Here is a 23,747-nt window from a genome sequence, read left to right as displayed (position 1 = left end):
AGAAATAAAATAAACATATACATAATAATATATACATAATATATAAATAAGTCTAACATAATAGCTTTAAAACATGAGTTGAAGTAAGAATATTAAAATAATTTGGATAATTTTTTAACATATACAACCAGTAAAACATTTTCGCCACTGCAACATTGCCAATATTGACTAAGAATTTCTTAGAGATCTGAGACATATTACCCTAAGTACGATGTTTTTAGATGTGATCTAAATATTTTAATATTATTACGATCATTATAATTAACATATTAAGTAATAAATGTATCTTTTGTTATAATTGGCAAATGTGATTGGGTTTTTCAGTAATAATTTTAGGGGTAATTAAAAAATAATTGTAAATAAATCAATACAGTTTCTTCTACAAATTGTGTAGAATTAAAATATCATAGTATTGCTATTAAGCCAATTGAGTTGTGTACCTATTTTAAATCTAAGCAGTGGAACGACAATTCATCCTTTCACTCAGAAATATAGTTTATCTTTTGGTATAAGTCGTTCGGTGACGTAGCTTCCACGTTGGCTAAGCTTTGAGATCGGCGTAGCTAAGTTTTAGCCAGAATATACCTAAAAAAAAGTGATTATATTAAATATTTGTATCTGAAAATGTTTCAGTAATATTTTAAAGTGTTCTATATATTAAAATGAATTCTGCAAATATTAGGAAACAATGAATGTCTATTGAATCCTGACAAGGATTGTAATCGTAACAATATGGATAACATGGACGTGTCTATGAATTATGATAACTCGGAACTTTTGGTTAGTATATAATTTAGTTATTGGTCTTTATCTAATATAATTTTAATTATGCCCTATTTTCCTGCCTGATTTTTCACATACTGTGGTTTTTGTTGTACAGAGGTTATATACATTTATACCCAATATTTTAATGATTTGTGCAATATATTGTATTTTTGATTTAGAGCTCTGAGTTTTTTGACTCAGTATTGTCTATGGAAAATAATTTGGACGATGGATTTTTATCAAACTTTGAGGACGATTTTAATATGTCTAGTGATGCCAGTCACATAGATGAAGTTTTGTCACCCCAAAGTTATTATTCAGAAAGTGATAAAAATAGCATTTACAGTGCAGAGAATACTGATGACTCGTAAGTAATTTGGAATTGTTGGTTGGGATTTGTCAGAAAAATGTACTTCCTTAGATCTTCTGTAATTAATGGAATAGATGGACTTGATGATACCATTTTATTATCAATTTTGGATCCTTTAGGTAATCAAGAAACAAAGGAGTTAGTTAAATCACCAGTTGTTAACAGCCAAAAGCCAACAAAAATTTTAATACAAAATCCTTCAAACAAGAAATTTATTGCTAAACCTCTTAATGCAAGTAATGCTGAAATAAATCGAGTTTCAAAGTGACATTTACCTACCTAATATGCTTATCAAATTTTAGCTCAATTAAGAAAAGCTCCCAAACCGAAAACACAGATTTTAAAGGTTCAACAAGTTTCAAGTAATGGCAGGCCGGTTCTTCTGCCTTTAAACGTAAAAAGTATTAAAATATTGAATACACCAACTGAAGTTGCCACTTTGGCTAGTAATTTTAAGAAGCGTAAATTGGAAACTATTCAAGCAGTCCTTTCATCAGAAGGTGAGCAGGTTGAAAAAATATAGGACGTTCTTAAAAATCATTGTACTTACAGAAGATGATAGTCATATAGTTTCGTCAACTAATAATCAATATCCTCCATTAAATTTAACAAACGAAGAGAAAAGACTCTTGGCAAAAGAGGGAATACAACTGCCAACGCACCATCCATTAACTAAAAATGAGGAACGTGAGCTTAAAAGGATTAGAAGAAAAATCAGAAATAAAATTTCTGCCCAGGATTCTAGAAAGCGAAAAAAGGAATATGTTGATGGATTAGAAGAAAGGTAACTTATATTATTTATTCATATTTCATTGTTAAATGTAAGACTGATTTGGATATTTATAATGGACCAAGTCATGTAATAATATTAATTAGGTGTATACGCTCATTCATTTAGTATCAGTTACCGAATTAAACATATTAATTTTTTATTAATAGAGTGAAAAGGGGATCCGAGGAAAATAAAAATCTCCTACAGAGAGTGAGAGAATTACAAAGGCAAAACAGAACACTTATAGCCCATGTCAATAGGCTTCAGGCATTGATTTGTAATTCAACTACATCTAAAGCAACACCATCTACTTGTTTAATGGTAGTTTTGCTCTCAGTTCTATTGGTATCATTACCCAATATGAGACTGTTCGAAAATAAACAGATGCCGGTTGAAAATGAACAAGTCAGTATAAGGAGATCCTTATTAAGTAGTCCTCAAGCAACAGAAGAGGATCTGAACATGGAAGAGTTCTTAGTTTTCAAAGATGAAGAGGCAGATATGGAGACTAAATTCACAGAAGAAGCCTTGGTCATTGAAAATACAACTGAAAATGAATTCAGTAAAATTTTAGAGAGCATGGGGAAGGGATATGATAGTTTTATCATGGAGAAAAATAGTTCGGACAAAAGTATACTCGGAAGGATGTTTGATATAGTGAAAAATATGTTGGAATCTAAACCTGAACTATTGGAGAAGAAACCTCCCGATTTTGCAGGGAAGTATAATCAGAAGGGTTTTATTGAACCAGATATAGATGAATACCAACCGGATGAAGGACCTCCATTAAAAAAGTTTAAATATGTGGATGATTATTCTAAAGTTGAACCAGTTGTTTCTAGTACTACCATTCAAATTTCAAAAGACATATAATGTCTACATCTAGTTGTAATTTAAGTGTATTTGAGTTTTTTGTTAATTTTGCAATTTTATCAGAGCGTTCCTGTTATATTTTTCTATATTTATATCTATTTGTTGCATTCCAACTTTAACTTAAGGGCTTTTTATTCTGTATTTTAGTGTATTAATTTTAATGCTATTCTATGATTTCCCTTAGGAGACTGTTAGGTTATTGAGATTATAACACATATTCAGTTGTTCTTCAGTGTTTTCTCCGATTTTATCCATATTTTAGCTAAAATGTATTTATAGTCATGTAGATAAATGTACTCACATTGAAATTTTATTTATATCCTAATGCAAATAAAATTTGATTAAAAGGATCTTTTTCTGTTGATCAAAACAATTCAAATAAACGAGTATTTCTGACTTTATTACAACTCAAGAAAGATTAAAAAACATATCTAGTATCTAGTATAAAAAAATATTGGACATAATATATTCAAATAATATACTTTCTAACTTAACACATGGTATAACAATTTTAACTACAAAGTATGAGAATCACATTTTTTAATAGATGAAAATTTGTTTTAAGTACATCGAATGTTTTTTTTTTCAGAAAAAAAAGGGAACGTATAAATTACCTTGTTAGATGAAAAATACAATTTTAGATGACTAGTACATTTCAACAGAAATACAACCCCGATAAATTAATATAATCTCTTAAATTATTACACACATGGTGTACGATACATAAGATACGCATTATATACCTGCAACTTTATATATATACGTGCTTGCATATATTGCGAAACTGCCTGTTTTTGAAATGATAATTACCGTGATAATTATATTGCAAATAGTTCAAAACTGAGATCGAACAATCAAAGGTAAAGCAACGTATATACCTATTTGAACTATGATATAATCTAGATTAAAGATAAAATGGAAACTATACAAATTGCAAGAGTCGTGAAAACACACAGATAAAGATAAAAATTGTTAATACAGCCTTTATGAAGGTGAATGAGACGTTTATATTATAAAGATTAAAATTACATCTAACATCACATCTGACTTATTCAATATGACCACAACACTTCTTAAGGAGCATTTTAATTCAATTTAAAAGAACAGGATTTACATTGCCATTACAAAGTAGTTTGTGCATTACCTGATTACTCATAAAATACTTTTAAGAAAAACGTAAATGTAATGAGTAATCTACCTTGAATTTATATAAATATATGGGTTTACATTGGGGTATCGAAAATAAAGAATCAACTCAAAATTAATGGCAATTTTAAATTTCAGTCTTTCTGTAACACTAAACTAAATATGGTTAGGCGGTTATTAGAAATACTCCTTTTTTAAACAGTTAACGGCACTTTACTATCAATTGCCAAAGGGGCCACATCCCGTTAAAGATATTACAATAAAAACAGACCACTTTAAACAAACACCCTATTCTTAAAGGGTTTACTAGGTTTAGTTTCTTTTTCGTCTCCTTTTGCAAGTGACTTGTCCTTTAATTTGGTCTCATTTTTCACTTTAGAACTTGAAGCTTCCGTTTCAGTTTTGTCCTTTTGTAGACCTTTCGTTACCGTTCTTTTGTCTTTTTGTTCGGTTGTCGACAGAACTTTGTCTTTTTCAACGTCGCAAAACTGTCCACCTTGAACCTTGGTGACTTTATCAAATTCAGTATTGGCCGTAACGTTTTTAGCTGTTTCATCAGTTTTACTCGAAGCGGTATCCACTAACGATGCCACTTTAGCTTTAACCTCGCTAGTTTTGTGATCAGTTTTTTGATGTCGTCCCAAGTGTTTCTCCCCAAGACTAGTTATTTCCGGATCCTTTGTAGCGTTGCTCTCGTCCACACTAGTATACCTAGATATCTCCTTCTCCATCGAAGATTGTGAATTTTTTTCTTGGCCGTTGGTAGGTGAATCCTTTTCTTCTGCTATTCTTGGAAGAAATTCTCCTGGACCAGACAAAGTCAATGATAAACGATTTTCAGACGAAGTACCTGTTTTTATATGAATATTTACTTTTTAATTTTGTGTAAATAAATATAACGTACCGGAATCATTTGATTGTATCGTTTCCGATTCAACTTCTTTCTCCTTCTCTGTAGAAGCGCTGGGTCTCCAAACCGAAGAGCTCCCTGTCCTAGATTGGTTTTTAACTGTTGGGTTGACAGTTCCCGATGAACACAATGGAGATATAGAACATTTTGTTTCGGCGCTCCGTGGATGTAAACGATCGGGCGACAGAGCCCTTCGGAGCAAAGGAGAGCCTGGTTCGGCGCCTTTCGGTCGGGCGAAGCTCTTCTTTGATTGCGAGGACACCGTTATAGGCGCACTACCTGCACTAGGACTATAGGATTGAGTAGTGTTGGAACTACCTGGCTGATGCCCGATCGGGAATGCCAGGGGACTCGGAGATCGTGTTGGTGACGCGGGTAGAGGAGATGGTGAAGGGGTTCTTGCCAATGGCGATAAAGGGATATGGCCTACAGATTTTCTTCGGTTGGGAACGGCAGAAGGGCAAGAGGGTCCACTGGCGTGAAGGGCTTTAGAACAACCTGTAGAATGAAGTTTATGTTTAAGACCGTGTAAAGTTGAAGGTCGCTGGTAGTGCTGTTTACTATTTCTTCCATTGGAAACAGTTGTGGGTGAAGGTGTTCCGGGAGAAGTGGTAACTGGAGACGAATTAGAGGAGTGCTGACTAAATGAATCTGATGGCGAAAGACTAGACCTGTTGCCACCCACACTTCTTATTGTAGTTGACGAAAAACTACTGTCACTTCTCGGAAACGATTGGAAACTTCTACTGGGCGTGACACTTACAGGCGACTGAATGTTAGCTGCTATCTGTAAAATAATAATACCATAACATAAATAATCATACACACACACACATATATTTATATATATATAAAGATGACAATTACTTGTTGCATTTCAACGCTGGCTCTCTTCGAACTGATCCTTCTAAACAGAGATGTTTTTCTTCTTTTATCACTGTCTCTCTTCTGCTTTTTTTGCCTGTTCAGACTTCTTTTGGCTAATTTACTTTGACCAGGTTCTCTTTTTCTTCCGCCAGTTTTAATTGACGTTTGATCCAAAGGAGTGGCCTTCAGGCTTACATGCTCTGCACCACCTAACAATAGCTGTAACACCTGGGTGTGATACAGGCCTTGAACGGCCTCTCCATTGATATGAGTAATTAAGTCAGCTGGTCTTAATCCTGCTTCAAAGGCAGGGCTTCCTTCATCAACAGCCTAAATATAACATAAAGAATAATATACAATATGATGCCTGTATATGCTCATTAAACTCTAGTGACTTACCATTACTAGATGATGCATTGTATAAATATCCGTATCTCCATAATACACCCTGATTGTATGAACCGTAAATCCAAAACCTTTTGGTCCTCTTCGTATTATGATTGGCGGTTTTAAACTTGTAACCAGTGGCGATAGCTCCCTACAAGGCGAGGTATCTCTTGAGCTAGCCGTACTGGAACCGCCTCCTCCCCCAGGTGAATGGATATTGCATGGTGTTGCCTGGAAATCATCTAAAACACGCGATAATGTATTTATTTAATTGCTATGGTACTTTAATATTACCAGATGGTATCATTAGCGATAAACCTGATGCAGAAGCACTTTTAACGACAGATCTAGATTTATGTTTAGAATGATGAGTAGTTGGTAACTGGCCTCTTCCCAAAGGCGATAATTCTCTGTTTTCCGACGAAGAAGTTCCGGCCTCTAGACTGCTGGGTTCATCTTCGACGGATATCGAGAATTTAGGTAGAATATCCCGTCCGTGAGCAACCTTGCGTCTTCTGTGAATTTGCGGTGAAACATCATCACTATCCGTTTGTGAAGACTCCGGCGTTGTGATTGTGCGAAGCGATAAGTCTAAAGAGACCTATAATAATACTCATTTGAATAACAATTACATAATATAAATATATACAGCATGCATACTTTTCTCGATTCTGTTGCCAATTTCATATCTTTCTCTAAGGTAAATGGAGTAAGATTAACAAACGTTTTAGGTTTTGCTTTTGCACTTTCAGAGACGATAGATTCACTATTTATAAACGAAATAGATTTTAGACTGCTAGTGTCGGAATTAAGGCTCATTTTCGAACCATGCGTTTTTCTATATTGTGAAGAACAAGAGGAAAATAATCCAAATACCGGAGAGTCATCTGTATCATCAGTATCATCTTCAATTTCATGGTTATATCTGTCCATACGACCTAACAGCAATATTACACCAAATATATTTTACGATTATGGTTAACTTACTATCAAAATAACTTGTATCTTCATCATGTTCAAGCTGTGGTACAAATTCAGCTTTTTGTCTTAACAAAGAATTCCAGTCCAGGCCGTAAAAATAAACGTGCTCTTTCACTTCTTGAGCACCACCAGTTCCTAGACGTTCTCTTGGTGAATGTTGCAAAAGTGCGGTAATAAGATCTTTTGCTTCTTCCTGCACGGACCAATCATCATTTTCAGGCCACTCAATATCATCTGTAAATTTGCAATATCCTTTTTAATGGGGATCTATAGACTTCCTAATAATTATACAAATACCTTGAACAGTATGGGCGAATAATTCCTCAGGAGTTTCACCAAAAAATGGCACACAACCAATTAAAAATTCATATAATATGATACCCATTGACCACCAATCAACAGGTTTACCATAACCTTGTCGTAAAATTACCTCAGGAGCTATATACTCCGGAGTGCCGAATACATGTTTATCAGAAAACTGGTGTGCTTCAGTGTCTATGTAGCCTTCATATAAATTTGTGGCCACTGTAATGTTGAAACACTCATATCATTCATGTTAGGTACATTATATCACAAACTTACACGACATGAGACCCATTTTACTTAAACCAAAATCAGTAAGCTTAATATGTCCCAGAGCAGTAATTAAAAGGCTAAAATAAACATGATATGAATGAATTATCGTCAATATATTTTGATATATACTTGTCAGGTTTTAAATCCCTGTGAACAATTCCATATGAATGAAGATATTCGACTGCTAATACTGTTTCCGCAAAATAAAATCTCGCCATGTCTGGTGGTAAAGGGCCTATATTCTTCAATAAACTAGCACAATCTCCTCCTTCCACATATTCCATTACCAAGCATAAGTGTTTTTTTGTCTCAAAACTACAATACATGCTAACAACAAAAGGATTATCAGCAAAACTTAGAATGTCTCGTTCAGCGAACACTTGTTCCACTTGATTTCTCAACATAAGGTTGTTTTTGTTAATTTTTTTCATTGCAAATCTCTGTCGCGTTTGCTTGTGTTTAACTAGATACACAGCTCCATAGGCTCCGTTTGATATAAGTTTAACAACTTCGAAATCTTGTTCGCTCGGGTTATTGAGATTTTTCTTAGTAGGTGTTGAAGATGATAAGCAAAGAGACGACCTTGAAGAGTTATTTGACCAACAGCAATCCTTTAATTCTTGCTGAAGTTCTGCTATAGGGTCTCTATTCAAACCCAATTTCCGGATGATATATTGAGGAATATCAGCTTTTATACCCTGTATACCTTTAACTTGACCTTCAGCTGCCTCTAAGAAATGATAAAATTCCTCAGGGTCAAACTCTAAACATTCTAAAAGTCTAGCTGGACGTGATATTATTAGAAGTAATTTTTTAATAAATCCCGTTACTATATTCGCAGCATCTTCTGATTTTTCTTTTGTCTAAAACGAAATCATTGTTACTAGAAAATGTACGTTTTGTATTGCGAAATTTCCTACTTCGGTTAGCAACCTTTCCAAGTTTTCTGACATTTCATAAAAATAACGACTGGTAATCAATCTGTGTTGGGATTTATGAAGGCAATCACGGGCCATTTCCAAAACTTGATGGTGAACAAATCTTACTATAGGTAAGTAGTCACAATTCTCTCCAAAATCGAACGTTTTATTTTCATCGATAAAATTTGACAATCTCTCTTCCATTTGTTGAGTGGCTTTTGGAAAACGTTCTTTATATAAAACATTCATCATACAAATTTCGTTGTCTATTACAGGTGATCGGCTAGGACTACTGCAGAATTATAAAGTTGAATAAAGTACATTAAAATTAAGGCATAGAATTATCACCTAAGGCTTCTTGATCTGGGTCTATGTAAAGGAGATTTATGGGTAATAGATGCATCATCATAGCTTCCTGGTAAAGATGGATTACTCTCGTTACTTGAAAAATGATGAGTTAATATTCTGATATCATCTGAAGTAGGAATATGAGGTAACTGGTGAAGCCTCTCTTGACTAGAACACTTTGACTAGAAAAAAAAACAATCAATATGTGTTTCAATGCTGCTTCTTCCACCAACTTACTGACATAGTTGAACTCCCTGGGGTGGTACCATAACCAGAAGATGGTAAAGAAGCTACAGACCACCGTCTGCCATCCCCTCTATATCCAGCCACAATTCTTTTTATAGGAGCAAAGGAAAAATTTATAAAACTCTGTTGTGTTCTAGGACTGTCAATAGGACTTCCACATATTGGTGAGTGAGATCTGGGTAGGATGGGTGATGTATTTGCAATCAGGCTTAGACGATTAATAGCTGGGCGGCTATTTCGCCTGGTAGAACTGATATCCTTCTATGGAAAAAACATACCATAATATGTTAAATATCTAAACGTTCAAGTAAAAACTTACCATACTTACAGAGAGTGATGGAGCAGATTTGCCCAGAGTAGAATTCCGGTATTTAACCAAATTTGAAGAAGCATTTTGTAAATCTAAAATATTAATTTTAACTTGTACTTAACCTTCATGTTAACTTGTATGTAATATAGAAATCATATATGTTGCATAGTTAAACTATTATGTATATAAACATATACATAATAATATTTAATAACCAAGATATTAAAATAAATATAATTGCATCAATACTATTACTAGTAATTCTAATATTACAAAATATGAGTTAAGAAATGAGTCATCAAAATATAAATATAGGTAAATGAAAGATAATTACGAATACATTAAATAAATTACTGAAATGTTAACATTTACTTATGGTATGTTGATAAAATTATGATACATAAACAATAATGATTTTTTGTTGTGAATAGATTTCAAAATACATTACCTGAAGACATACGTTTTTGATTTGGACCAGAATCTTGTGCTGGAATGATGCTGCATCTTTGTTTTTGTTCTAAATATGCTCTGGGTTCATCAAACACCAACACTCTAGCTGAATTAGACCGTGCCCGTGATTTCGCCCCGTTATTGTCAATGTTGTCCTCCATCTATCACAACCCGAACGAGTAATTCGTGCAGGCCAGTTTTTCATTTATTTACCTTGCCTTAATCACGATATCATAGTTTTGATGTAAATCCATTATTGTTTCACAGCATATATAATACGAAGCCATTACAATCAGATACTTTTGATGCATAAATAGCACATTAATTCAACATTCTGCAACGTAACCGAACAACTAGAAAGAAATAAAGACTAGAAACAGCTGCGGCCGTTGCGCGCGCATACTTCGCCTACTGATTTTTCTGACATATTCATCATTAGAAATACCTGAAAAGCTACTCACTTTGTTTTAGTCATATGTTTCTTTTATATGGATTTTGTTTTTAGGAATGTTTTTAATCTGAAGGGTTGATTAAAACAACATTAAATTACATTATAAATGTAAACAAATTTTCACTCTAAATTACTTATTAATATATTAGTATATAAACTTCAATATTCGTTGCTCTTAAATCACTAACGTATTTATTTGACCCTTTGAAATATGTTGGAACAGTTTATTAAAGAATTGTTTATTACATCTAAATAATTTTTTAATTTTTTTGAAGAAGAAGAGATAGCAAGAATGTAGAAAAGGATAGGCGTTGTATACAGTCTCGCCAACATTATATGTAATATAACCCTCTAAAAATCCCTAGAGATAAAATTTTATTTACTCATGGTTTTCAGTTGTTGGTATACTTGAGAGTAATAACATAAAAACTCTGAAATCGCGAAAACAATGAATCCCATAGATATAATTTAATATTAAGACATATTTTTTTCTAAAGTTATAACTTTAGTAGAATGAGAATGTATCTTGAGATGCGTATTCGATTAAACCAGTGTGAATTATAAATATTCTGTGATTGATGGTGTTTTGACGTAAATTTATATTAACATACAACATGCCCAGCTTAATTCCAGTTTCTGAGTTCATTGACGAGACTAGGGATGATTATAGTTCTCCAATAACATCATCATTTGTCTCACGAATGCAACAATGTAGGAATACAATCACAAACTTAGAAGAGGTAAGATTTAATCATCTTAGGTAACTGGCATGTTACAGGTTTAAGATAATATTTATTTTATTTGCAAAATAGGTATTATGTGTTACTTTGGCTTGTATTCAATTTATATGTTTACATATATTAAGTAATTATTTTTAGAATAGCTAGTACTATTTTATTTAAATTTTTTATAACACAAGACAGTTTTCTGATAGGATATTTGTTGATTGTTTGGTTGAAGTCTATCTAAGTAACTTCCCTTCAAATTAATTATGCTATTTCCGGTTTTTTAAAATTCAGTCTATTATGGTTTTATCAATAGGTTATAATTTGTGAATAGTGATGAGCTCATGATTTTGAAACAAATATTCGTATCTCTATTATGGAAGTTAAATTAAGTTTTATTTTATACATTCTTTATCATTTCTATATACCTTTTCTTTTGAGAGTTTTAGAAATTAATTTTTTTATTTATTTTTTAGACATTGGATTATGATAGAGATGGCTTGAATAAAATGAAAAAAGCTATTAAAGCAATTCACACATCAGGTTTATGTAATGTTTTGAATTACAATTTGCTAAGACTTTTATTAAGCCCCAGATTTTAGGTCATGTTGATAATGAGTCATGCCTAGTCAAAGCTTTGGAGAAAATTAGTCAAAATGCAAAAGAGCAGTGTCCAAAGGAGCAGTGTCCAAAAGGACAGTGTTTAAAAGAACATGAAGATATTATTGGAGATGCTTTTAGGAAGTTTGCTGTTGTAACTCAAGAACTTTCCGCTTTAATGAAGACATTAATGCAAAATCTTAATAACATTGTAATGTTCCCACTTGACAATCTCTTAAAAGGTGATTTGAGAGGTATGAAAGGTGACTTAAAAAGACCATTTGATAAAGCTTGGAAGGATTATGAAAGTAAATTTGCTAAAATTGAAAAGGAGAAAAAGCAGCAAGCCAAAGATGCAGGAATGATTCGTCAAGAAATAACAGCAGCAGAAATAGCTGATGAAATGGAAAAGGAAAGAAGATTATTCCAACTGCAAATGTGTGAAGTATGTTTTATATTATGTGAGTAATGTGTAATATGTTAATAGAGCTTATTTTAGTATCTTATCAAGTATAATGAAATTAAAACAAAGAAGGGTACTGACTTATTACAGAGCTTAGTTGAATACTATCATGCTCAAACTAAGTAGGTATGTTTGTTTATTTTTTTAGAAACTATAATTATTGTTATTTTAGTTACTTTCAAGATGGACTGAAAACTATAGAACACTTCGGAAATTATGTAGCTGATCTTAGTATAAAGTTGCAAAGAATTAAACAAAATCAAGATGAAGAAAAAAGAAAATTAACAGACTTAAAAAATTTAATTAAGACAACTCCAAGTTTAGAGAAAGAAGTAAGTAAGTAGGTGTTAATAAAATTGTGGTATGTATGTTCTTCTTATATCTAGACAAGTTCTCAAATGGATAAAGGAGCAGCAGGATATTCTTTACATCAGCTCCAAGGTGACAAACACCATGGTGTCACAAGAACTGGATATTTGTTTAAAAAGTCTGAAGGTAAAATGAGGCGAGTATGGCAAAAAAGAAAATGTAAAGTTCAGGCTGAAGGCTATTTAGATATTTGTCATGCTGATGAAAATAAACCACCTACAAGAATAAATTTACTTACGTGTCAGATTAAAATTGTTCCAGATGATAAACGGTGCTTCGATCTGATTTCATGTGAGTTGTGTTCCATTGATTTGATTTTCGAATACGTTAATTTTTTATATCGGTCGCAGACAATAGAACTTATCACTTTCAAACTGAAGATGAATCAGATCAAAAGGCTTGGATGTCAGTATTAATAAATTGTAAAGATATGGCTTTAATGAAAGCTTTTGATGATAGTGGAAAATCTGGAGGTGATAAAGTTAATCATAGTTTTATAGAATTGCAACAGGCAATTATAAAATATATACAGAAGATACCTGGAAATGACAGATGTTGTGACTGCAACTCACAGAATGGTATTTCGTTTTTGTCCTTATACTGGTTGTTTTTTGTACAATTTTGTTATTCTAGATGCAACTTGGCTATCGACTAATTTTGGTATTATTGTTTGTATAGAATGTTCAGGAATTCACAGGGATTTAGGTGTACATATTTCAAGAATACAATCATTAACATTAGATAATGTTGGAACTAGTCAGTTAGTACTTGCGAGATTTATGACCAATCATACATTTAACGATATTATGGAAGCTCAGCTTGTACCAAATGACAAATTACAACCTTCTAGTTCAATGTAAGTTTAATGAAATTCTATAATGTGTAGATAATTTCTTTGTATCTTTATAATGGTAGGGATGAGAGACTTAATTATATAAGGGCTAAGTATGTGGAAAAACGTTTTGCCTTGACTACATGTTCGTCTGAACGTGAGAAAATGCATGATCTTGAAGAAGCTGTGAATAGAGGAGATTTAGGATTACTTTTACAGGTGTTCGCAGAAAACGTTGATTTAGGCGCTTGTTTACCATCTTCGGTATGCGATTAGGTATAATACATAGTCTTCCTCTACTTGTCTCTTATTGTGTTTTAGAAAATCGGTGAAACAGCATTACATAGAGCTGTTATAAACGAATCCGGTAGAACACTGCATATTGTCGACTTTTTAATACAAAATATGTCTAATTCGGCTCTGGATAAAACAACAAACCCACCAAATCTACAGGAAATTAGCGGTTCTAACACAGCCTTGCATTTATGTGCCCTTTACGACAAAGTTGAATGCATGAAGCTGTTGTTGCGAAGTGGTGCGGATGCTAATATAAGAAATTCTCAAAATAAAACTGCCATGGATATCGCTCAGGAACTGGGGAATAACACCTGCCAAGAACTTGTAACTATTTGTGTTATACGGTCCAAATATCACATAATCAATCTCTGTTTTCAGTTGCAAAACGCCGTCAATCGATTAAAAAATTATTTTGATAACATTAATATTGATTGGAACTTATCCCACGATGATGGTTCAACAGATTTCTCCGATGATGAAACCATTATTGAAGATCGAGTAAGTTCATTGTTTTACCAGGTTGGAGGTAATCCAGAAACAAATGCCGTTTTTGTTTTCTAGAATGGATCCTTAACTCCCGAGAAAAAAAATCGTTCGAGACCTCCAAGCTATTCAGGTATTACATTTTGTATAATTTTTTATTTTTCTATTTTGTTATTTATTCCTTGTTTAGGGAAATACTCCCTCATCTCCCATACTCCTCAGCTTAGATGCACGTATTTTGTCGATTTTTTTCGACTTTTCCACATTTTTTAAATGTAGTGAAATCAAGATTTTCCGATGTTTTATCCTGTTGAAAGATCTTTTCACTCTTGGAATTTCGAAAAATCTTTTTAAGATCCGAAAATATAAAAATAACCTTTTCAGCGTCAAATGTTCATGGCAGTCTGAAGAAAAGAGTAGCACCTCTTCCACCTCCATCCGGTCTGGGACAATATCAATATGGTACTTTGCCCAGCAGTCATAGTAGAACCCCATCTGATCCCATAGCGGCGGGATATCACACCTTAAGCCACACCCATAAACGTTCACCGAGTAGTGATTCTAGTTCGGGAAGATCTGTGATACCAATAGGTAAAGGTCCTCGTATGTGTTAAAGTTGCTTGTTATTGTATTCATTTATACTTACAGGAACTAAACTAGTCATACCAGATTGTAAAAACGGCGATAAACTGTCGATATTGCGAAGACCGCAAAATCCACCTCCCCCCGCTCCAAATCCCTCACTAAGTCGATTATCAAATGGGAGGTCAAATGAAAGTATTTCTTCGATGGCATCTGATGTTGATATTAACAATCCAGTTCCACCACCGCGTAGGGTGAGATATTTCAATGTTTATTTCTATTAGAATAATTAATTATTTGTGACCGTTTGTCGTGATCGAATTTTAATGTAACATAATTAAAAATATCGACCAACATTTTTTCATATATGTCATATATGTCATCGTTGTTGAAGTGGTCGTATTTTTGTTGATGTATGTTACTAAAGATGACATAAGAGTATCGGAATTTATTAAAATTCGTTGTAAGTAATTGTTATTGTTATTGTGATCAGATTTGCTTTGCAGAGACGGAAATGTCGATTGGATAGTTATAAAGAAGACAATAATTCATATCATCTGGTAAAAATTGATTTTGTGTCGGTCTGTTGCCTAATACCACGAAAATTAATGATTTTTTGCATGTTGTGTGATATTAGTCGGGCTGGTGTGAACTCAGATATTATTTTATTTAATTAAAATGGAATCGTAATTGTATTAAAGTACACGAATCTAGCCTCTTAACTTTTGCAACGTTACAGATCAGGTGTTAATACACTTTTGCAAACAGAATAACATTTCGCTTTATATAATTCTGGCTTTTATTTATTATAGAGGTTTTTAATAACGGCGAATCGATGTTGGTAACCTTTGTCGACGTCTAATTATAACTTATGATTAAAATATGAGTTTATTAGCACCCTAATTTTTGTTGAGAAATAATTTTTGGAACGATGCCCAGAAGAGGTTCATTAGGTGACAATGCATCCGCAAAAAGTTGCTGTTTGGTGTAGTGCGTACTATAAATGGCAAGTGCTATATGGCGTTGAAAACCGATTTGTTCCAAATTTAGCGATATCGATGAGAGACTACAGTGAAGTGAATAGGATGTAATATATGATTGGCAGGTTCAGCGCAGACGCCTTGAATAAAATTAATAACATTTCAATTTATTTTGGCTTTGATGTTTTTCTTCATTACATGTTCATTTTTCGTTCAAATGAATTTGGCTAAGATTCTCCTTTGAAAAACAATTAATCACAAAATAAGATCAAACCATATCAATAGATACTTATCATATTGCTTAAATTTACTAATATATTTTTTTTTCTTCACTAAATAGACGACAGTAATAAAAATAAAAGCTTTGATAAATAAAATTGAGTGTTGTACAGTAGCTGTGTTGTTTCCACGTTGCTGTGATTTAGTAACGGTTGTGTGATAAGTCATCGATTATTAGTTTGTTAGATGTTTTAGTGCAATCCCATATTTACACCCTATAGGTCCAAACTTTGAGTCTTATCTGCTCTGCTTTTTGTCTAAGATGATGTTTCCAATTTAACCTACCATCTAGATGTATTCTGAGATATTTAGCCGATTCTGCTTGAGGAATCGGGCATCCGTCAAGTGATATAATTGGGTCCTTTTGTAGATCTTATTGACCGCTACTTGCAATCTTTTGCAATGATGACTTTATCGTCGGCAAATGTTCCAAGTACTGTTTTTGTTGGTATATCAGCAGTATAGAGCAGATACAGGAGTGGTCCCAAGACATTACCTTGTGGAACTCCAGCCGAAATAGGTTGAAGTGTTGAGAATGATCCTTCATGCGAGATTCTAAATTTTCTTTCGAAAATGTATGATTCCGGCAGTCGACAGTAATTTTGCAGTAGCAATTTGCTCATTTTGTAAATTAATCCCAAATGCCATGAGACGTCCAGGAATATTTCAGGATAGTATTTTTTTTCTTCGAATGCCTTTTCAACAACGGCTGTTACTCTATGTACTTAGTCGATTATCCAGTGGTGATTTCAAAATCCAAACAGGAAATCTGGTATTTCTACAATGGTTTTTAACAGCAGTTTTTCAAATAATTTTGCTCTGTATTACACATTCCATAAGTTTATTAAATTATTCTGGTCTTGTTGATGTGATAGCATACCAAACATCTAACATACATCTAGAATATCTTATGATTTTAGTTATGTTTTTGAATTTATTTTGTATCAGCAATATATAGCATACTAACAGACTTATTATATTCATAAACTCAATTTGTCGTCTTGGCTTCCCTATAATTTTTTCTATTACCGATAAAAAAATTAATGTTTTCTTTTTTTATGAGTTTCATAAAATTTTCACATATATATGTAAGAAACTAATAAGTTCGTAATACTATATGTACTATAGAATTAGCAGATAATAAACACAATATGTGGTAGGTTATTGAAAGCGCGAATCATATTTAGATCTTGTTCATTTCCTTGTAGTCTATGAAGACAGACTAGTAAAACGGCGTTATGTATCACACAGCGGATGTCATGATATATATTCTGCATGAACGATTTGGGGGTCATTATGATCCAGGGGGTGGGCCTTTAAACTCGAGATAAGTCAGGTTATAGAAAGAAGAACTTCGTTAATACCTCGCGCTCAGTTAATTTTATTCCATTTCAACATCGATTCACCCTTATTGATAAACCCTGTACCATATATATTAGATTAAGATATTCGTTCACTTCAAATAGATAATAAGTGAGATTGTTTTCAGGCTTCGGATTCTCCGCCACAAAGAATATCATCTAGTCCGATTTCAACGAGTTCTTTGTGTTCGCCAAGAACTGTCCCTAACGGGAGGCTATCGTATCTAGCTAATGGTGGTTCGACTTTACGAAGATGCAAGGCTCTCTATGATTGTGCAGCTGACAACGACGATGAACTGTCGTTTCAGGAAGGGGAAATTATTATTGTCCTCAACGAACATACAGATGATGATAATTGGATGGAAGGGATGGTAGAGAATGAACCGGACAGAACTGGGATGTTTCCAATCAGTTTTGTTCATATGTTACCAGATTAGTAAATAAAACACCCTAAATAGTTGTATAGAATATTTAATGTATATTTCTCAAGTGTAAATCTAATAATAATCCATGAGAGTGTTGTATGGAGTTGAGTCTAGACGAGACGAGATATTTTAAAGTTACAAACGAGGGTATTAGATGTAAAGCTTTTTAATTTCAAAAGCGATCGTTTATTAATGTTATCAAATTATTATGAAGTATTAATTTGTTACGCAGTATTTAGACTTTTTTACCCGTCATTCATAAAGTAACAGCTTAGGGTAATATTTTATTAAAATTTTTTTAATTCTGCGCCATAGATGCAATTTTTTGTTGTATGGCGCCTGAAGTAATAGTGTGTATAAAGTGTGTAAAGTCTTAACAGAACTAGAGTCACTCTATGTTCATTCCCATGAAATTATTTTTGCTATAACCAAAGCTCAATTTATATATTTTATTAAGACATTATTGCTATGTAGGGATGTTACGGACCCATTCAACTGACCTTTTCAATATTGATTCTTAAATATAGATAGGTTCTTAATATGATTACATTTGTATATTTTATTTCATTGTGTTTACCATTAACAGAAAAATTAATATTATATCGCACGTAGTTTTAATCGAATACTAAAGGAAACAAAATAATTTCCGCTAAACTGCAACCGATTAGTTTTATTCTGTGCGAAAATTAGAATTAAACACTAGGAAGCTGGTTTTTCGGGAGACAGTATTTATTTTGTATGCAACTGTTAGCATTAAAATAATAAATAGCTACCTAGTTTGCCTACCAAGTAAAATAGATATATTTTTGTATTTTTTTGTGAAAAGCTTTACTATTGAGTCCTTATTGAAAAATCAATATTTATGATTAGTAATAATCCGCTCCCAAAAATAGTTTTAAATTTCTGATGTATATATTTATTTAAAATATTTAAGGATTACAGAAAGTACCACATCTGAATGAGATTGCGTTGAATTTCCCGGATTTGACCGCATATATTTTATTAATCCGTTATATTCAAAGCAATTTCATTGTCTCCGTTTTGGTTATATCTTTGTTATTTTACTAAATTTTAAAACTAAATGTGCGTTGAATATAAAAAATAAATATCCTAAAATAAAACTATTTCTTTCATTTTTTTACCTAGCAACATATTTAAAAGACTTTGGTATACTGTATTCTAGTTGGCCATGCCAAAACAAATAGTGCAGTTTTCTTCTGACAATGCCAGTTTAATTTGTCATATGAAATTGTTACCAAAGTACGTTCTGATAGTGTACATGTGATGTTCTTTGAAATCTGTAATAGGGGTGTGCTGTCATTAACTATGACATAAAGAATACCGCTGCAGCAGATGACAGTGGCTGAAGACAACCAAATAAACCATGCCATTATTCAAACGTATGTACATATACATTTTCATTAAAAAATAAGTTGATATCTCTTTTTTTGGATAATATACTTGAGGGTGTTGTGCGATAGTTATTCTGAACATATGTAAAATAAATATTTATTCTTAAATTGTAAATGTGAAGCTATTTTTAAAAACATCTAAATTGTTTTAAAGGTCTTATCTAAAATTGTTTTAATCGACTACATGATAAATATATCGTGTCAAAACAAAGTTAAGAGAGTTGTGCGAATAAAAATGGTATATGTATGTAGATAACGTGAGTGGTTTGTTCCTTAGCTAATAACCCAAATAGATCGTTATATTTTCGACAAGGACTTTTAGAACACCAACAATCATTCTATTAAAATTCAATTTAAATTTACTGATGTCATTTACATCAAATTATTTGTGATGTGGTTTTAAAATAAAATGCATCTATTAATAAACAGGATTTTGTAAATGTTGCAAATTAGTTGGAAGTAATAATTCTGTCGGTTTAGTTTTTGGCTATTTGAAGGGTTGGTGAAAATGAATGACACAGGAAAAATATAAAACACCTATATTTTAAAATATTTAATTTAAATAAAATACCGATACAAAGGCTAACCATGTAAGTACAATATCTATGGCATTGATTGTTAGAATTACCATTTTTGTGAATTACAAGCGTAAATAATATTGATTAGCACACTGATAACACTTTAATCATAAATTTATTGAATTAGCTTAAAACTATACGTACTACTAAAATAATTTTTGAATAAAATAACAGCTTAAATTAAAAGCAATATATTCTATGAATTTTTTATACATTTTTGTTTTTATCGTGACTGGATGGTTAATCTAATAATACTTCCGCAAAAATATTAATGGAATGTAAATGAAACAATATTTATATAAGTTTTAACAGTTAGTTTTTACTAATGAATTGAATGAACTGTAGGGGTTGGAGAGAATTCATAACGGCTACATTTAGGTGTTACTGGTCCTGATAAGTCCTCGGACAGAGGCCTATACACTGAACCGCTGTGTTTCTTTTGGCTTGGTTGTGCTTCCCAAAGAGGAATTTTCAGTCTTGGCAGATTCTGTCCGTAATTGTTATCGCGTTTCAAGATGCACAACGTGCACGAAACCGCTAAAACTAGGACGAGAAAAGCAGTACAAATAAATATGGAGGTAACCGAAAATATATATTTTGCTCTGGATAGAGTCATATTTTCATCTTCGATTATTTCAGCCGTAATTCTATCGTCTTCGATCTCCTCATCTTCGTTTTCATTTTCGTCTTCATCATCTTCGTCAACGCTGTTATCATCACCGTCATAATTATTGTAGTCCGGATCTTTATCGAATTGTATTTTGTCCAGGGCGGAAATTTCCCCGTCTTTGTTATCATCTCCCCACTCGATATAATCGAAATCGTCTTTTTCGTTAATATCGTTTGAAAGTTCGCTACAATTATTGTTTCGAATTGTAGACCATTTGTATAGTACGAAGTTTTCAATGTCATTGGCGAGAACATCTTCTGGATTGGTCATCGGGCTCGAAACATCGATAGGGTACACTGCCTGTTTCTCCAAGTATCCGATCAATTTGCAAAATTCCTCGTCAAATTTCAATGGATTGTTGTGTACATCAATGGCTTCCAAGTGAGGGATAAGCTTGAAATCGGTAGTGGAAAGTGTCACCAGTTGGTTATCAGCAATCAATAATTTCTTCAACGACATCAAAGAAGTTTTGTTGCTGCTCCATAACTTATACAAGCGGCAGTTGCTGGCATCTATTTTTTTGATATTTCTAGTGTACACGAAAGCGTCGGGGTTCAAAGTTAACAATGGATTACCAGCGATATTTAAATTTTCTAAATTGACATTATGTTCGAACGATAATTCAGACAGATTGGTTATGTTATTGTAAGAGACATCTAATAAACGTAAACTAGTAATATAGTTAAAAGAATCGGACAAGCTTTTTAATTTGTTGTGGCCCAAATTTAAATTGTCAAGAGCTGGCATATATTTAAAAGTATCTTTATGTATTGTTTGAATTTCACAGTTTTCGCAAGAGAAAGTATACATTTCGAAATTTTCACCGTTTGCTAAGGTAAAGTTCGGTAATTGATCGAATTTATTGTCATCCAATATCAACTTATTGAGTTTAGGATTTCCGGCGAACGCATCGTTATCAACTTGAATTAAGTTATTAGCCGATAAATCGATAACGGTGAGCTGTTTCATACTACTCAAATCCCCAGATTTTAAAATTCTTATTTTATTATTTCTTAGATTGAGTTCGTTTAACATGATAAGCTTAGATGAAGAGTGGTAATCAAATTCGGTAAGGTAGCAGTTTCTCAACGAAAGAGTTTCTAAATTATTTGATGTATTTAGGCTAAAACTTTTCAAAGGGTTGTTGTCTAAATATAAACTATTCAGAGCCCTGTTGTTTATAAAAACATTGGATGGAATCTTGGTGATTTCGTTATTAGACAGTATCAGAGTATCTAAATCAAATAATTCAGCGAACGCCATAATGTCAATGTTTTTAATGTAATTTCCCGATAAATTCAAGAAAGTTAACGAGAACAGGTTTTCCAGCGGTGGAATATCCAATAATTTGCAATTTCCAAAATGTAACTCCTCCAATTTTTCTGATTTTAAATTTGGAAAGTCTTCGATGGCACAGTTAGCCAGTTTGACTTTTTTAACATTATCAAAAGCTTTAGAATCGATATGCCCGATATTAGTATTTTCGATAACAATATCTTCTAAAAGCGGAAATTGTGTGAACGCATTTTCCGAAATATTTTCAATAATGACATTAGCGAACGATATGACAGTAACGCTTGTTTTGTTCAGGTGGTTAAGAAACGCGGAATTAACGGTAATTGGGGAATCGCAGGTAGTGACTTGTACAATATTTGGAACTACCTCCAAACATTTACAGGATCGAACACAATTAACTGGGATCTCAGGCAAGGCGTACGCAAGCGCCACAATGGCTGATAAAACCCAGAATATCTTCATTTATCTGAAAACAATAGGTTTAAAGTTAATAATAAGTAATTAAACAGGCGAAATTGTAATAAACAACTTATATACGGCAATTTTGATAACACAAATGTATCTCACAAGTTTTGTGTTAAATAAAACGTAACAATAAACATCTTTTAAAGAGCCTTAAAACAAGGTAATTAAATGTCTGACTGTTTTACAAAACTAAAAAAGACAATAGTTTTGAGTATGAGTAAGTTTTATCAATCTGATATTCTGCCATCTTTTTGCGTAGATAAATTATAATCAATGTATGTTCACATCACGTAAAAATATGCTTATGCTATCAATTATATCCGATGCAAACATTAACGTACATTAATTTAGAAGTAGTTTAAATAAAGGTTAAACGAACGCTTCGATTATATGCTGAGTAACATGTACAAATACCTTGGTACATTCGGAGATAGCCTTCAAGTTGTTTACGATTTTACTGTTGTTTTTACAAATACAACACACGAAATTTAATAATTAATACGAAAACGTATACTTACTTCTGGTTTTAGAAACTCTTCACGAAAATAAACCCAATATTTCACTAAAATAAATTATCGAACACTGACTATACGATAAAATAAAGGAGTGTTACTACCTGAGCCAGGTACTAGTTCCCCACTCCATGATAGTACGTCACAGAGTACTATATTTGACACAAGAGTACCTACAGAATGTAATATTGCCTAACTACAGAATAAATAGAAAAGTATGTATTTAATACAAAATATTTTCATATAATTTTTAATATATATATATATATATATATATATATATATATATATATATATATATATATATATATATATATATATATATATATATATATATATATATATATATATCCTTGGTAAGCTTGTCTTTTTTCATCATTGTATCGTGGTAATACCTGAAGATTGAGATCTTGATTTTGTCAAGGTATCCGCTACAGTGAGTCATCGGAGATTTCCGAAAGAGAAAGGTATACGTAGTGATATTGGTTCTAAATGATCGTATGATCGCTGCTATACCGTAACTGCACATATAGCTCATCCTTGAATATGAGAATAACATAAGTTTTTGAGAAATGTATACAATATGACGAATGCGCGGGGACGTTAGCATCTTTTTTATTTAATCACTTCTAGGAACGAAGTTATATGATCTTTTGCTTTAGTAATAACGTCTTGTCGATAAGTAGATAATAAAATGAATAATCCATTTCCTTTAGTATTTGTAAATATTTTGTAGAAACGGTATAAACATAATAATTCAACAGAAACAGAGCTACAAGCTCTGGGTTGATTATATTAACATAATGTATTCGTACTGTGTGCAATGTAAAGTGTGTTTAAAGGTTACGTGTTATTTTCCTATCTGTAATTTTATGTCTCTATATCTTTTATTGAACTGAGAATAGTGTAATCTACTAAATACGGTTAATTGTTTTTTCTCTGACTGGAATAGGTTGCACAATATTCTGATTCAAAAACATTTTTAAAGCTTTATAATGTGCTGAAATTATATTATTACGGTCGCTTATGTTGTATTTGTTATTGCG

The 23,747-nt window shown here is 32.4% G+C and overlaps 4 protein-coding genes across 16 annotated transcripts; 2 read left to right on the top strand and 2 right to left on the bottom strand.

The window, feature by feature from the left end:
* Positions 1-181: 181 nt before the first annotated feature.
* Positions 182-3,130, top strand: LOC143197428 (uncharacterized). The gene is made up of 6 exons (XM_076405874.1): positions 182-780; positions 945-1,132; positions 1,187-1,371; positions 1,438-1,635; positions 1,688-1,919; positions 2,075-3,130. Exons 1-6 carry the CDS (start codon positions 733-735, stop codon positions 2,778-2,780), a joined length of 1,557 nt encoding a protein of 518 aa, XP_076261989.1. The 5' UTR covers positions 182-732; the 3' UTR covers positions 2,781-3,130.
* Positions 3,131-3,159: 29 nt separating this feature from the next.
* dop (microtubule-associated serine/threonine (MAST) protein kinase dop) lies at positions 3,160-10,327 on the bottom strand. Of its 12 annotated transcripts, none has more exons than XM_076405861.1 (16): positions 9,920-10,327; positions 9,481-9,563; positions 9,153-9,422; positions 8,916-9,097; positions 8,568-8,859; positions 7,777-8,510; positions 7,654-7,724; positions 7,369-7,596; positions 7,078-7,305; positions 6,751-7,028; positions 6,385-6,691; positions 6,103-6,332; positions 5,704-6,033; positions 5,398-5,623; positions 4,831-5,334; positions 3,160-4,776 (listed from the first exon to the last, which is right to left on the bottom strand). In XM_076405861.1, the coding sequence occupies exons 1-16, from the start codon at positions 10,080-10,082 to the stop codon at positions 4,202-4,204; spliced, it is 4,701 nt and encodes a 1,566-aa protein (XP_076261976.1). In that variant the 5' UTR covers positions 10,083-10,327; the 3' UTR covers positions 3,160-4,201. The 12 variants fall into 12 exon arrangements, with proteins under 12 accessions (XP_076261976.1, XP_076261979.1, XP_076261978.1 ...); XM_076405864.1 differs by having other exon boundaries at positions 3,160-4,731; XM_076405863.1 differs by having other exon boundaries at positions 9,490-9,563; positions 9,920-10,320.
* Positions 10,328-10,772: 445 nt separating this feature from the next.
* On the top strand, positions 10,773-18,889 carry Asap (ArfGAP domain of ASAP). 2 transcript variants are annotated; one of them, XM_076405865.1, is made up of 16 exons: positions 10,773-11,112; positions 11,574-11,646; positions 11,700-12,142; positions 12,197-12,282; positions 12,333-12,492; positions 12,547-12,820; positions 12,880-13,107; positions 13,163-13,385; positions 13,445-13,625; positions 13,683-13,982; positions 14,037-14,156; positions 14,220-14,274; positions 14,526-14,732; positions 14,790-14,977; positions 15,230-15,283; positions 17,472-18,889. In XM_076405865.1, exons 1-16 carry the CDS (start codon positions 10,987-10,989, stop codon positions 17,778-17,780), a joined length of 3,027 nt encoding a protein of 1,008 aa, XP_076261980.1. In that variant the 5' UTR covers positions 10,773-10,986; the 3' UTR covers positions 17,781-18,889. The 2 variants fall into 2 exon arrangements, with proteins under 2 accessions (XP_076261980.1, XP_076261981.1); XM_076405866.1 differs by lacking the exon at positions 15,230-15,283.
* Positions 18,890-19,720: 831 nt separating this feature from the next.
* On the bottom strand, positions 19,721-23,195 carry Gp150 (leucine-rich repeat domain-containing glycoprotein 150). The gene is made up of 3 exons (XM_076405867.1): positions 23,097-23,195; positions 22,708-22,874; positions 19,721-22,190 (listed from the first exon to the last, which is right to left on the bottom strand). Exon 3 carries the CDS (start codon positions 22,184-22,186, stop codon positions 20,081-20,083), a length of 2,106 nt encoding a protein of 701 aa, XP_076261982.1. The 5' UTR covers positions 22,187-22,190; positions 22,708-22,874; positions 23,097-23,195; the 3' UTR covers positions 19,721-20,080.
* Between the last annotated feature and the right edge of the window lie 552 nt (positions 23,196-23,747).

Source organism: Rhynchophorus ferrugineus, unplaced genomic scaffold (genome assembly GCF_030347505.1).
Source record: "Rhynchophorus ferrugineus isolate W39M unplaced genomic scaffold, kcgeb_rfMv2 rfM5, whole genome shotgun sequence".
In the NCBI taxonomy this organism is placed as follows: Eukaryota; Metazoa; Arthropoda; class Insecta; order Coleoptera; family Curculionidae; genus Rhynchophorus; species Rhynchophorus ferrugineus.
Note: the sequence above shows the minus strand (reverse complement) of the source record. Positions and strands in the feature narration are given on the sequence as shown.